The 16,228-nt window shown below is 33.3% G+C and overlaps 1 protein-coding gene across 2 annotated transcripts; it reads left to right on the top strand.

Annotated features, from left to right (window-relative positions):
* Nucleotides 1-324: 324 nt before the first annotated feature.
* LOC114739745 (uncharacterized) lies at nucleotides 325-4,319 on the top strand. 2 transcript variants are annotated; one of them, XR_003739634.1, is made up of 3 exons: nucleotides 325-498; nucleotides 573-822; nucleotides 4,309-4,319. XR_003739634.1 is itself a non-coding variant. In XM_028927828.1 (2 exons), coding segments are annotated over exons 1-2 (603 nt in total). In that variant the 5' UTR covers nucleotides 745-821; the 3' UTR covers nucleotides 1,519-1,554. The 2 variants fall into 2 exon arrangements, 1 of the variants encoding a protein (XP_028783661.1); XM_028927828.1 differs by lacking the exons at nucleotides 325-498; nucleotides 4,309-4,319 and adding an exon at nucleotides 917-1,554 and having other exon boundaries at nucleotides 745-822.
* Nucleotides 4,320-16,228: the final 11,909 nt, after the last annotated feature.

Consider the following 16,228-nt stretch of genomic DNA (forward strand, 5'->3'; position numbering starts at 1 on the left):
AAAATTTTCTGTCATGAAAGATTCACAGCACACTTTATCAGCTCCTTCATCGCCGCTTCGGTCGCCCCGCCAGTCCCTCGCTCGCTCCGCTTCTCTTCCTGGTGGTTCTGAGCAGAACTTGTCTCAACTTGCGAAAGATATTAACGAAATGCTGCCTGTTTCTGGTCCTCAAGTTACCAAGGAGCCTGCAAAAGCATCACTTGGTTGGGTTTCTTTTCACACTTCAATTTTTTCGTCTTATCTACTCGTACCTGCTGCTATATATTGTTCTTCCCATATATAAACAAAATCTGACCTGGCTTGATTTAAACATAGCCAACTTGCCCGAGTTTGTATATATTGTGCATGATTATTCAAGCATAATATGCTCAAACGGGTGATATTGGTGCCACAGAAACTCACCTCAGAGAGGCATGAGGATCGATGCACTTCCATTTCTCATATCAGTTCTGAGAGCAAAGGCATAAAGTAAAGCCTTTGGTCTTTATGAGGGAAGAGGTAAGCATATATTTACAAACTACTACTTCCACTACTATTATTACTTAAGGTACTGATACTTGGTAATGCTACAGGTTGCTATGATTCTTTGAAGCGTATTTATTTCAAAGTGATGAGAGAAAAAGAGATGTATGCCATGCCACAGTCAGGATCTCTCTCTATTTTCTTCTTTCTCGCTCAATTTTTACTTCAAAGGATCTAGAAAACATCAGTGCAAGACACAGCTGTTCTCAGATAAAGCAAGGGCTTTGACTGAAAGGCCTGCAAAAGGAGAAAGCGTTAGATAAAAGCCTCCAATGGAGATGACAATATGACAACTCTCAAGTCTCATCAGAACTGATCCTTGCTTTTGTCAGTTTACTATTATATCCTCACCGCTGTTCTGTACCTCTAATTAGTTCTTTATTCTTGGAAGCAGTGGCATGTACAGGATCCAAGTTGAAGGATGAAGAGCAAGCTGGTGGAGATGTTAATGCTGCCGTAATCAATTCTAATCACTCCCGTAGTTTGCCCTCAACAAGATCTATCACAAACAGTTCTGGCACTGTTTTTACTGCTCCAAACCCTGTTTCTCCCGAAATCTCAGTCCAGCAAACTAATTCTTCGAGGCCTAATGATACTTTCATTAATATGCCTGTGACCCATCCTCCTGCATCATCACCGCCCGAGCACAACAAACTGGGCTTCATTGTTTTTCCTGTTGAATTTCTAAATGCTATAATCAGTCTTGCTGTTTCATCAAAGGCAAAAGATAACCAGGTTCTGACTTATGCTGCGGTGGGTTGTTCTACACTGGCGTTCTCCATTTCTTCAACTGCTGTTGTGCTGCACAAGAAAAGGCCTCCGATGGCGAAGAAGATGCAAGAAGCTGCGTTTCTGATCGGCATGTTTGGATTCTTGGGAATGATGGGCGTGCTTTTGCCTTCAAGCATCTGTTGGTGGTTCACTGTCTCAGCCTTCCTTGTTTGTGTGCTGATGTTTGCCGTTGCAAATTTGATTGGGCGAGAGGAACCTGGTTGAACTCGAACGAATCACTTCGCATGTGATGAGTGACTATTGTCGTTGCCCTTGTCCATGCACTACCAAAAAACATGTGACGTGCATATGGGTCTTTCTTGGTTCTTGTCTCAGTGGTTTTCGTGGAGAACACTACTGTATAAATAATGCAAAGTGAAGTGCATATGGACAAAAATTGATGTCTCCATTGTTCCCTTGATCTCTTGTGATGCATCGTTCTTTCATCTTTCTTTCTTTGTTTGTTTTTTTTAAAATTTTTCCCCCCCGAAAATGACTTATAGGACCACCGAAAGAAATGAATGGCCTCCGAGGACTAATAAATTCATAAAGATAAGGTTAAGGTGTTTATTATTTTTCTCTTCTATCATGATAGTATTTTAAAAAAGGAAAATTTGTAAATTTTTATAGTTTCATCTAATTTTAAATTAAATTTATATAGTTTTTTTCTTTTTTATTATGTTCTTATAGTTGCACTTGATTTTTGATCAGGTCTTAATAGTTTTTTTTCCTTACCAAGTCCTTATAATATCATATCTCTTTTGCTTTATTATTTATTATTAATATTAATTATTCCAAATTAAGAAAATCAAATTCATTTTAATTTTAATTTGAATTACTTTTGAATTATTTTTCCGATTTTATTTGTTTATGCTAATATTTACGCTACTTTATAATTAATAGTCATTATTTTATTTTTTATTTTCTAGCTCAAATTTATTCTAGTTAAAATTTTATTATTTTATAAATTTTTTATTTAATTAATAAGTGAATTTTTATTCCTTTTTATTTGTTAAATTCTTAAAAAGAGTAGCAGATTATGATTTAATTTGACGATGGTGATGTCCTCCGTGTGTTGAAAAAATAATACTATAAGATATTTTCTTAACGAACTGAATATACTTTATCAAATGATTGTATTTGTATTGAGAAAAACAAAGAAAAATGAATGTGTATCAACAAATAATAAAAAGAAAAAGCATTTTTCCTGAAGTGCAACTAAATTTCTTTGCGTGCTTTCATTAAAGGTACGATGGTCACTTATCCTTCACAAAGTTCTAAGGACTAGTGGCCAGTGGGCTCAAATTTGCAGCTTTGCAAAATTTAAACAAGCCCTTTTTTTTTTTATACTACATAACAAATTTAAACAATGTACTGTGTTGTTCATTCTCAAATGAAATTTTGAAAATAAAGGAAAGGTACGTATTACATAATCCGAGTTAAAATTATTTAAAAACAATAAATATATAAGATATATAATTTTTTCTAAATATATTATTATTTATGGAGAGAGCAAGTAAAATTTGAGTAGAAAAAAATTAGAAGAGACTGTGTAATAATTTATTGAATGAGAGAAAATGTGTAATATAATCAATGTACATACACGTATTTATAATTGAGGTGAAAACGAAAAAAAAATTAAATTTTCAAGTAAAAATAAAGTGAAATTTATGCATAGAACCAGCCCTTTCTTAAGAAGTATAACTTATATATAGGATTCGAGGGACGGAGGAGTAATATTCAATGTGAAGGGAAGTTTGTGGAGATTTCCAAAATAAAAGAGAACTCTTTGCAATAAATAAAAATAAAACGAAGTTCAGTGCATTTGACTCTAAAATTAATCACCATATCATCACCAACCAAAGATGACCAAGTTAGGTCCTAATGTGATTATCCCCTGGAAGGAGAAAGAACGTCTGGCGAAGAGATGGAAAAATAGATGTATGCTTTGAACCAGAGTTGGAAACAATCACTAAAATAGCTGCGTGGATTCGGATAGCAAATTTGTCCTTGGATTACTGTGATACAGGGATTCTTCATGTGCTAGGAACTCAGATATGGAGGGTGCTGAAAGTGGACAAGACTACGTTGAAACGCAAAAAAGTTCACTTCGCCTGTATTTGAGTACACCATTGCGCTCGTTTGTTCTGGTAAATGGGAAGCCAAAGAGGATTCAATACAAAGGCATCCATTTTATCTGTTTCTCATGCGGACGCTATGAGCCGATCGAGGGGACGGCGGCGCCGGGCCGTGAAGATGAGACGACGGCTCCGCAACCAGGGATCCAGAAAGAAAAACCGTCAGTGAAGGTAGGACCTTTTAGACGCAGCACGGCGGCGCCGATGAAAGGTGATGAACAAAAATTTTCGGAATGGATGATAGTACAACGTCCCCGCCATAGTCGTCACGTTGGACCTGTGGAAGGGAAGGTGAGTGATGAGAAGCGGATTCCGCGGATGAAAAGCGGACTCCCCCCGCGTGCGAATTAAAGGCGGATAAAGTATCTTTTTAATCAGAGGTTTTTACAAAAATCTGAAATTAATTTGTAATAATTTCAGAGTTTACCTGAAAACATGGTTTACACCTTTGATTTTTAAGTAAAATATACCGACTACCCTTCTATTTTATTTCAATTATAGAAACATTCTTTCTATTTTAAAAACGCATATAAATTTTTTTACAATTAAAATGCATGTTATACAAACCTCCTTCTTATATTTAATATTCAAGTTCCATCTACTCAAACGGATAACAAAGTTGTTGGGTTGTTTCATATAAAAACTAGTTAATTAATTTAAGTATATTAATAAAATTGGTTAAATTAGTTATTTGTAATAAATATGTGCTATCTCTCTTAAAATATCTTTACTAATTAAGTGTTGGTTAGAGCTACTATTATTACAAGGACTATCTTTAAAAAAAATAAATAAATATATGAGATAAAGTGGATTAGAGTTTTATATTTGGGATTAAAATAAAACTCAAATGAGCTTTTATATTGAAGAACGGAGAGAGGTAGTATATTAATTGTTTTCATCCATAAAACCTAAAAACTCTTGTGTCTCCAACAATCCAAGGTTAGTTGTCTCACTCTGAAAATTAATTGTTTAGTGTCTGGGAGTATTTTCTTATTAAGAAAAGTGTCAAAAAGGACTTTTCAAAAAAGAAAATTACAAATAGGGACCAATTATAATATTAATATAAGTTTGGACAACAATTGATAAGCAAATAACAATTTTTCTGAACGGGTTGCTGTATGTAATTTTCTTAATTTTTACGGTTTTTTTTGTTGCAATTCTTCCTTCTTATTATCCTCCTTATAGCCTTATTGTGTCATTATAGGCAAGGTTTCCGAGGTCTGGGAGACTGCATCAGAGGAACGATTTCATAGTTTAAAACTATGCGTCCACTCCTTCAATTTCGATTTGGTCGATCAGTATAATTTTGGGAGATTGAATCGATCAACCTTGGATTCTTGGGCAATCGCAAGTCGGCTTAGAGAGTATTTAGATAGAATTAAAATTATAATTTTAAAAGTGTTTTTATAGTATATGAAATAAATATGTGAGGGACTTTGTCTTGATTTACGGAAAAGTACTTTTTAAAAGTACTTTTAGCGCTATCCAAACTTCTCCTTAGATGACCATCTTTTTAGTTACTCGGGTCTAAGTATCAGTGCGCCTAATAAAACACGTGGCAAAAGCTAATTGACTACTTTGATATATTTGATCTAGCTACTTTGATTTGAGTTTGATCTTAAAAAAATATTTTTTTTACATATTTATTATTTTAAAGTAATTTTAGCAGATTTCTTAAATGACAATTATTTGGATCATATAAAATGATAAAAACTATGTAAAATTGAAATTTAGGGGAAAAATAATAAAAGGATGTATGTTAAAAAAGATGATCAAATACATACTAAGACGAGTAATTTACTACTCATATGTTCTTTAATATAAGATTCAATTGTTAAGTTAGTTTTGGTTCTAAATATAAAACCTATTTCTTATATTTATTAATTTTTTCTAAATTACCTCTATGGATACTCTCTCAACCATAATCAAATGAAAAGGGGAGATGAGGTACTAAGAAAGATGATTATAGTGTTTTAGGAAAAACATGTCGTATTTTTTATAATTAGCTAACTTATTTAATTTCTTTAATTTAATCAAATTAGTTAAATGAGTATTATATTAAGGACTTAAGGAGTACTATTTTTGGAGGTCATTAACTAATTTGAGTAGATTAAAAATCAGTTATTTGTCTCTAAAATATTCCTAGTAATAAGATATATTAGTTAAAATTATTATTTGATAAAATATTTTAACATGTACACTACTCTAATGACTACTTTAAAAAAAATAAATAAATAAAAGTTACAACGATAAAATAAATTTAAATTTTATATCTAAAATTAAATTAAAAATTAAATTAATTTTTATATTAAGAATAGAAACTAATATAAAAGTAAATTTGACATCACGAATTCGGGTATCCCTACGATAAAGCCGCGTCAAACATTGCTAGCTAGGGCACCCCTACGACTTTCGTCAGCATCATGTCAGTCTCCACTCGAAAAATGAATTTGAGGGGAATTTGAGGGGACAAAACCATACCTACCATTATTTTTTTGGAAAATATAGATATTTATAATGTCAGATAAATTTTTTTAAAAATAAATAAATTTCTGGTATTCCAAAATTATAAGAATTTGTTCTTTCTTAGAGAGCAGAGACTATAATTTTAGTTATGAAAATTAATTTATGTAATTATATACCTTCTGTAAAATTTATTTTCATAATTAATGATAAAAAAAATTATACGGGGAGACAGATGGAATTTTATACGGGGACACAAATGTGATTTGATTGAGGAGGGGGAGTAATAAACAAATGAAGAACGCGATATAACTCATCGTGTAATTGGACCTGCAAAAAGGCCCAAAAAGTGCGGCCCGTAACGGGCAATAATGGTACGACGAGTGACGAGGCTTGTTGCCAGCATCCGTAATATGTATGCATTTCATCACCATTTCTGTCGTGTATATTCCTCTTATCCTATTTATAAAGCATTTTCAATATGTTTTACATAGATAAAAGAAAAAAATCTTAAACTGTATTAACACTTTATTAAAGTATAACAACTTTATACCTTTATCCCTATTTAATATATACTCATTTTAAAAGAAAATAACTATCCACATTATAATAAATAAAAGACAGTATGATACATTCATGGTAAAAATTTAATGAAATGACTTATAAATAAGATAAAAAAATCTTCTCTCTCTGTCTTATAAATAGGACTAAGGAGTATTTGTTAAGAGTAAAATATATTAACCACCATTTTATTTTACACAGAAACTTTTTCCCTATTTTAGAAAGGTACGTGAATATCTCTTAAATTTAAAATGAGTTATACAAATCTCTTTTTTATAATTTAGAATTTATTTTCATTTACCTAAACTGTTAATTGACCATTAAATTTGACTCTTAAATTTTTGTTTTGAGCAAAATATTCTTATTTAACACAAGAATTATTTAAACATTTTCAAAAATAATTTTTACATAACTTAAAAATTCTCAAATGCATGTATTTTCAAACTTTCTGATATGTTATAATATTTATTATTCTTGATTATGTCATCAAAATTTTATGATTTTAATTTTTCATTACATTTTTCTAATAATGGCTAAAAAATATTTTTTAAACTCGTATTTTTTAATCATGTCATATAAATGATATAAGTTTGAGAGATTGCGTAAACCAATTAGATTTATAATTTAAAATTTGTCAACACATTTTTTGCCACAGACATATATAAACATATTTAGTCAAGTGTTATTAATTAAAAAAATTAATCAAAATTTTAATATCTGTTTTAATTAAATTACTTGAATTTTTGGCCTAATATGGTAAAAAATTAAAAAATAATTAATTTTCAAAAATAGAAAATAAAATCAAATAAAAAAAAATCTTAAATTCTTCAAAAGAATTTTAGTCGATATTAACGATTTAGTACAATGAATGGTAGATTAGTGAATAAAATTTATTTAAATATATTTTCAGAATACTCTTAATAGAATTAAGTACAGATCCGTGTAATTAGGCTAAAAAGCAAAGAAGATTAGAGTAATTTATTCATTTATTATTACTCTTCCGGTCCTAAATATAAGACCCATTTCATAGTGTAATTTACACTACAAAAAGGGTCTTATATTTAGGATCAGAGGAGTATATAAGCTTCCCATTATGTTCAAACTTTCCTGACGTACTCTCTCATGAAGATGGAGAGATTCAGACGCTCGCGCAACTAAAAAGGGTACTTTTCTAATTTTTGATATAAGACCCATTTAACTAGTTTGATTAGATTAAGAAAGTTAGGTAGGTTAGTTAATGATAAGAAATGTGACACGTTTTTCCTAAAACAATATAATCATCTTTCTTAATACCCATCCCCCTCTTCTACTTGATTATGGTTGAGGGAGTATCCATATGGGTAATTTAGAGAAAATTGATAAATATAAGAAATGAGTCTTATATTTAGGATCAAAACTAACTCAACAATTGGGTCCTATATTAAGGATCGGAGGAGTATTTATAAAATGTTAGCACACTTCAAATTAAAGATAGACAGCATATATATATTGAGAGGTTTTTATTGAATGAATTTTGTAATACATAGATATATAATTTTAATTTGGGAACAGATATAATGGATAGCATGCTGCTCAAATATTTATATCCGGTCAATAAGAATTTATTTAATTAATTATATATTGCAATAACAAAAAAATATTCACGTGCACACTCTTATTGATATGGGCAAGGTACAAAAATCTGAGCAGGTTAATAAACTGGTTAAGGTAATAAGCTAGTAAAGGCAGCATTTCACGGTTAGCAATTTAGACCGGAAATAATTAAAATAATATAATAAAACTATTCATATCTTAATAAATAATATTTATTATTATACTGTTTTTGATTAACGGTGATTTACAATTTTTTTTTATAAAGGCCTGCGCCTCTTGAAGTATCTCAGGAAAGGCTGAGCATCGACATCAAAGTGTTGAGGGTAAAGATGGATTCCGGTATCCAGCAAGTAACAAAGTCACTTTTTAAGGCCATTCACAACTTTTATAAATATTGATTACATTTACAATGTTAGATAAAATTTATTAAAATTGGATAATCCTATGGTATTTTTTAAAAAAAAAATTAAATGATTCTTTGCTTCTTAGTGCCCATAATTTTAGTTGCTAAAATTTAATTTATTTTATTATATAATTTCTTATAAAATTTATTTTTATAATTAATGTGAAAAAATTTGGGGTTTAAACATATATGATTAAGTCAGCCCAAAATTTATTTTTATCCCTCTGTTTTATTTTCGCATATTCTCTCTCACACACACTCCCTCCCTCCCTCTCTCTCTCTCTCTCTTTATTTTTAATTTTATTTATCTCTCATTTAAATAATAGCGCTGCTTTTTCAAATAAAAAAATTCTAAAATAATTATATGAAAATTGAAATTTTAACATATGACGGATACATAATTTATATTTTACAACCTAACCTCTAAATTCTTTCTCAACATTTTAAAACTCTCATCTTTTGATGGTTTATTTTATGTTGACATGTGAACATTATTTGACAAAAAAAATAAGGGACATGTGAAAATTATAAGCAGACGTTGATAAAGGGTGTCGAACTAAATAAAATATCCAGTTAGGTCTTTTTTTAACTTCAATGGCATACATTTGCTTCTAATAACTTGTGTTTATAGAAGCATTTTTTTTGTTTTTCTTCATTTTTTCAAAAAGCAATTCTTCTTGTACCAAAAAAGTGAATTTTTCATTAATATTCACGGATGATAGCTTATGTTTACAAAGGTATTTTATTTTTTTTCTTATTTTTTGATTAAATTACTGAAACAATTATTTTAATAAGCATAAAATTTTAAGATAAAAGATAATCTCTTAACTGTTTTTTTTTTTTTTCAAAAGGTAATTTTTTTATTTTAAAATAATTAATTAAAAGTTTTAGATCCAAAGCTTACCGTGCAGACACCCAAACTGGTTCAGGAAAACCAGAGGACACTGGATATTTCCAGATCCCCGTCAAGAGGAAAAGGAATCTTCCTAGACGTGGCGTTCAACCCCACTTCCATTGACGTGTCCTGTGGGATGGCGTTCTTTCCAAGCTAATTTCACAGTATATACTGTTACTTGCGGACTCACTTAGCTACTAATCAATCCATTGCTCCGTACAAAGGACTCAAGCATCTGCTTCATGCTCCTTACGATTCCACCTTTCTTGTTCAGTCAACGAGCATCATTATATTCATGGCTCACCAAAACCCCCAGCATCATCTTCGTGATGATGATGATTCCCTGGATCCTCGAGTTGCGAAGGATCTTGACGAAATGCTTCCTGGTTCTGATTCTCAAGTCGTTACCGAGGAGCCTGCAAGAAATGAATGGCCTGAGGACTAATAAATTCATAAAGATATGGCTAAGGTGTTCATTATTTTTCTTTTCTGTCATGATAGTATTTTAGAAAAGGAAACAACTTTTGCTTTTACCTATAAGGAAAAATTAATAATTTGTAAGTTTTTATAGTTTCACCTGATTTAAATTAAGTTTATATAGTTTTTTTTTTTTATCATGTCCTTGTAGCTGCGCTTGATTTTTCATCAGGTCTTTATAGTTTTTTTTTTTCCATACCAGGTTCTTATAATAGTCATATATCTTTTGCTTTATTATTTATTATTAATATTAATTATTCCAAATTAAGAAAATCAAATTCATTTTAATTTTTTAATTTGAATTACTTTTGAATTACTTTTCCATTTTTATTTGTTTATACTGATACTTGTACTACCTTATAATTAATAGTCATCATTTTATTTTATTTTTTTTATCTTCTAGCTCAAATTTATTCCCGTTAAAATTTTATTATTTTATAAATTGTTTATTTAATTAATAAGCGAACTGTTTTATTTGTAAGCCGCTGTGTGTGATTTGCCGTCATTGAAGCCCTCCAATCTGGTTATTATTGTTACGAAAACCAAAGACGCGACCAAGACCCAAAAGGCACGCGCGAAAAATGATACTCCCTCCGTTCCTTATTATAAGAGACGAATAACCGATTTACGTTGATCAAAAAAACAGTTAAAATTAGTTAAGGACAATCAATGTGTAAAAAGTATAATTTTTTTTCCAAAACTGCCCTTATTAATAAGGAGAGAGAGCATGAAAGAGAATAATTAAATTATTAAAAGAAAGAGAAGTAGGAGGGAGAGAGAGTGTGAGTTGGAGACAATAAATATGAGTAAAATAGAAAATCAACACAAAAAAGTAGAGACAACTTTTAAGTGTCTCTTATATATAGGAACATACCATAAGCATCAAATGTCTCTTATAATAAGGAACAGAGGGAGTAAACATTACTTTAAAGAGGAAGATTCCGCGAAAGACCCTCACCCCACTGACGAGAAAAACACTCTCACCGCCCCGAAGAATCGAGAGAGGGGGAGAGACAAAAAGGCATTATCAGGTTCTTTACATCTGGAAACTCTTTTCTCCCCGCCTCCGGAGGTAGAAGAGATCCTCTTTACTACCTCGTGTCCAGATAGTTTTTCACATCCAGAGTTCGATTTACATACAAGATCAATATTTCTTCTTAAAGACTCACATTCGAAACCTAGCATGTTCTTTTACACATAAAACACAAATTCAAAAAGAAACCAATCTGGACTTCAACCTATAATTTAAAGGCTGGAGGATCCAGTAAAAGAAAACAAACCGTGCAAAAGTACAACCAAGTGCCAAGAGAACATAAAGCCAATCGGCAGAGACTTGGATCAATCATCAGTTAACCCAAGTTCGACACACATAATACAAACAAACTCAAGGATTACGAGCAGTATAAAAATACCATTACGTAAATTATATAGATATATATCACATACTGGAACTGCGTCCGTTTCCTTCAACCCAGCCAGTTTTCAGCGACGGCAGTAATCAGTGGAGTTGGATTTCCAAGTAGAAGTGACATTATAACGCTCAAACCTATCTTCACCACTTTGATCAGCCCACGAGTGAAAGATGATCTCGACGAGCCTCTTCTTGCCAAGGCCGAAGAACGTTTGGCTGATGTGATCGAGCTTGAGCTTGCAGTCCCATGTTTGGACAAGTTTCTTCCCCTCAGAGACGAAGAAGAAGAGGAACCACCATTGAAAGAGCCACTTTTCCATCCATCCGGAATCAATTTCTTCACACAATAGACATGGTAACAATATTTTTCACAAGAAGACACGTAAGACCACCCTGTGAACGGCCTTTTGCTCTGTACTTTTAAAACCTTCTCCTTACATTTCACACACTTGGAGGGCATCTTGTTATCAAGATTCAGAGTCAGCTTTTCAGAGGGATCAGACATGGTGCTCTTCAGGTTCATGCAACAAGGGTGCAAGACAAGATCGTGTTTGCGATCATGATACACAAACCCTTTAACGGCCCCCCCGCAAGCGACGCAAAACAGGCGTTTCGGTCTGCGGGGAGGTTCCCAGAGAAACTTGAATCTGCTGTTATCCACCAATGGATGGCCTATGGATGGGGACTCAGGGCAAGCCTTGGAACAGTCCTTGTGTAGGACAAAGGGACAACCCCTTTCACATCGGTACCTAGGGCCGGACCCTGGTTCTTTGCATCCACTGCATTCAAATGGGTTTGGTTCGTCTCCTTCCAGCCTCACTGGGTGGTCATGCCGTGGGTGCTTCATTGTCTCTCCGAAATCACTTTCTATTTGATAACAAGCTTCTACGTTGGTACTTCCCGGTAGGGCTGTGCAAAAAAACCCGGGACCCGGTCAACCCGGTCCAACCCGGACGAACCCGGACCGACCCGGTCTGTAAAAAACAACCTGAAGAGCAGACTAGACCAATCGGGTTAGACCAAAATACCGGGTAAGACCGGGTTAAAGACTGATGCATCAGACCATATAGTCTGGCCCGGTCCAGGTGGAATTTTATTACATATTCAAATATATGTGACTTAATAGAATGCAAAATATGAGCCCAAGTCCAAGTGCCCAATCCAATAATCCAAGACACTTTTCGTCTTTCTCCTTTTCAATTTTCAATTTCCCTTTTGTGTGCCCTAACCTTTCTATTCTGCCGCTCTTTCCTCCTTTTTCTTTGAGGCTTCCATAGTTGCTGCGGTCTGCCGACTTGTTGTTCATCTTCGCTTCCATCAACATTCGATTGGCTTCTTCTTCAACATTAGAGTAGCTTTTTCTCCTCAAAAGGTTCGTTCGAAACTATTCTTTGGGACGCAACTGCCCGCTTCTGCCTTGTCTTTGTTCGGCCAATTTATAATCAGTTTTGTCATCTCCCACTTTTGATTATGATTCTTAAGTCGTGATTGCCTTTGTGTACGCATAATTAATCCCCCCAATTGTATTGTTATTTCCTTCACCTACGTCGCAAGTCGCAACCCAAGTTTCAATTCTAATGTGAAAAAAATTACATTTGTATTATATATATATATATATGTATTTATAAGCTGTTTCTTTAATTTAAATCAGCATTGATAGTGTGAATTGAAGGGGAGGTTAAGGTCTCACATTATAGTCGGGACCAGTAGATAATTAGGAGCATATGACTAATAAAGACTCATAACTTGAATGCCTTAATCTTCTGATGAAGGTAGGATTTAAGTATGACTGTTATATGATTCCCTCTTTATTTGTTTGGTAGGTATATGATGATTTTTTTTTTTGGTAATGATGAAATTATGAACTTTTTCTGCGTTGAAAATATAGTTATTATATGAACACTCATTAATCAAATTCCAAATTGAATATTCAATTCCTACCAGTAAGTACTACATATCATTGGTCTTGGAACACCAATAGGGCAAGTTTTAATGATATTATGGTCCTGTATGTTTACCCGTCTATGCTATCTTCATATAAGTGCCTGCTGAATGCCTCTCACTATATAGCTAATTGCCTAATTCTTCGTCCTCTTTAGTCAATGGGTTGTCCTTGTTCGATGTTCAACAATCCTTACAAATTATCACCAACTATCTTTGAATATATATATATATTTATTAGACATTTATTCAATCAAAGTTTACTTTGACCTTCCTGTTATGATATATATGCTTACTTTTATTATCTTCCAGTTGTATTATCTTATATGTTCAATCTTTAATGCATGATTATTTATTTTGCATGTTAGAAATGGTGGATGAAACTTCAGCTAGTACTGATCAATCCTTGTCTACACAAACACAATTAGTGGGGATTGGTGAAACTGAAATGCCCCCTCCTGATGAACCAGTACCTCCTCCTCCTACTACTACTACTGATCCTGTTTCTAATATTACACAAGATGAAGGTGGAGACAATGTGAGTAGAAAGAGAAAAGAGCCTGAGAAGAAAAGCACAAAATCACAAGTTTGGGAGCATTTTGTGAAGTTACCTTTAGAAGAAACAAATGGAGAAGTTAAGGCTGCTTGCAAATATTGTCATGCAATTTATGCTTGTGACCCAAATAAGCATGGCACAACATCTTTGAAGAGGCATTTTCCAAAATGTAACAAGAACCCAAACAGGGCTGACACAATACCAAAGCAATCAATGTTGAACTATGTGACACCAAGTGGGCAAAGGGGAAGCTTAGTCTCTCACGTTTTTAATCAAAAACGATGTAGAAGGGCATTGGCTGAATTTGTTATTTGTGATGAGATGCCATTTAGGATCGTTGAGAAGCATGGGTTTAGAACTTTTGTCAAAGAGCTAGAACCAAGATTTCGAATTCCATCCCGGACAACAGTTGCTAGAGATTGCTGGCAACTATACCTTGGAGAAATCAAGATCTTGAAAGAGGTGTTGAAAAAGTCTGCACATCGTGTTTCTTTAACAACTGATTGCTGGACATCCACTCAAAACTTTAGTTATTTGTGTTTGACTTGTCATTTTATTGATCCTGATTGGAAGTTGCATAAGAGGATATTGAATTTCTGCATGATTGAAAATCATAGGGGCGATACAATAGGGAAGACCATTGAGAAGTGCCTATTAGAGTGGGGAATAGAGAAGGTGTTTACCATAACCATGGACAATGCATCATCTAATGATACTGCCTTGTCATATCTGAAAAAGCGGCTTAAGAATTGGAAAGGCATGATTTGTGGAGGTGACTACCTTCATCTTAGATGTTCTGCACATATACTTAACTTGGTGGTTAATGATGGGTTAAAGGAGTTAAAGAACAGCTTTGATTCAATCCGCAATGCAGTTAAATATGTTCGTTCTTCTCCAGCTCGTCTCCAAAAGTTCAAGAATATTGCTGAATTAGAGAAAGTGGACACCACCAGCCTTGTTTGTCTTGATGTTAATACTCGGTGGAATTCAACATATTTGATGTTGGAATCTGCTTTGAAATTTCAAAAGGCTTTTGAACGGTTGGAAGATGAAGATGATGATTATGAGGCATACTTTGCTAGAGGTTCCAGGAATGAAGGCCCTCCTAAAGCTAGTGATTGGAATAAGGCAAGAATGTTTCTTAAATTCTTGAAGGTGTTCTATGACATAACTCTAATGTTTTCAAGTTCACTAGATGTCACTTCTAACACTTGTTTCCACCAAATTGCTCTAATTCATGAGTTGTTGGAAGAGAACATTGTGAATGCCGATCCTTTACTTATGGAGATGTCCCTTAGCATGAGAAGTAAATATGAAAAATATTGGGGTCAAACAGAGAACATGAATCCTTTGCTCATTGTTGCTGTGATTTTGGATCCTCGCTACAAGCTTGCTTATGTATATCATATTTTTGATCATCTTTTTCATGATGTGGAAGTTTGCATGGCCATGAAAATTAAGATTAGAGATGTTTTGTATCGCATGTTTGATGAGTATTCTGTGGGGCAAGCAACTAGTAGTACTTCAAGCAATGTTTCTTCTGTACCCCCAAGATCATCAACATCAACGATGCTACAAGGCCAAGGCAGTAGAGATCCAGGTCGCAGATGGTTGGCATCCCAGAAAGAAAAAAGCTCCTCAGACCCACAATCTGAATTAGATAGATATCTTTCATCTTCTTCAGCCGATGATACCCCTGTTGATGATGATTTTGATATATTAGCATGGTGGAGAGTCAATTCTAGTAAATATAAAATACTTTCTAGGATGGCACGTGATATCTTGGCTGTGCCAGTGTCTACAGTGGCCTCTGAATCAGCCTTTAGCACTGGAGGACGTATAGTGGACTCTTATAGGAGTTCACTATCACCAACAATGACTGAAGCACTTATCTGTGCCCAAAATTGGCTACTCCCCGGGAGATCTCTCTCTGAATTTACATCCATGCTTCAAGAGTTTGATAACTTTCAGGAAACAGAGGGTGTGGTGAAGACTGGTATGTGTTGTGATACCATTGATTATTTATATTTTATATAAATGCTCAAATAAATTTCAGTTGTTTGTAATCATTTTTTAGTGTATGTTGTATTGTAATGTCATATTTTTACCATGACTATTGTAATGTCATTGACTACTTATGTTTTATATACTTTTCAGATTATTCCAGTGTTACTGATGTTGGAGAGGATGTATGACTTTCAGCATTTCAGTTTCAGATATTTTGGACTTAGACTATAAAGTCTTTTGGTTGCTTGATGGTGATAGTTTGTTTTTTGACTACATGGCTGGATTTTTTTGACTGGTTTAATTGTGCAGGTTGATCTTTTGGTTAGTTAGTTAAAATTACCATATAGTTGGCTGATGATAATTAGTGCTTGACAGTGACTTTGTATGAATGGCTTGTCCAGCTAATTAGGATTGGTGTATAGCTTGACTCACCTTGATTTTTGTACAGGCAACGGACCTTTTAACTCCTACAGGTTAAGGACATATTTTG

This window comes from Neltuma alba, unplaced genomic scaffold, assembly GCF_004799145.2.
Source record: "Neltuma alba isolate B1F8T4 unplaced genomic scaffold, ASM479914v2 tig00002902_pilon, whole genome shotgun sequence".
In the NCBI taxonomy this organism is placed as follows: Eukaryota; Viridiplantae; Streptophyta; class Magnoliopsida; order Fabales; family Fabaceae; genus Neltuma; species Neltuma alba.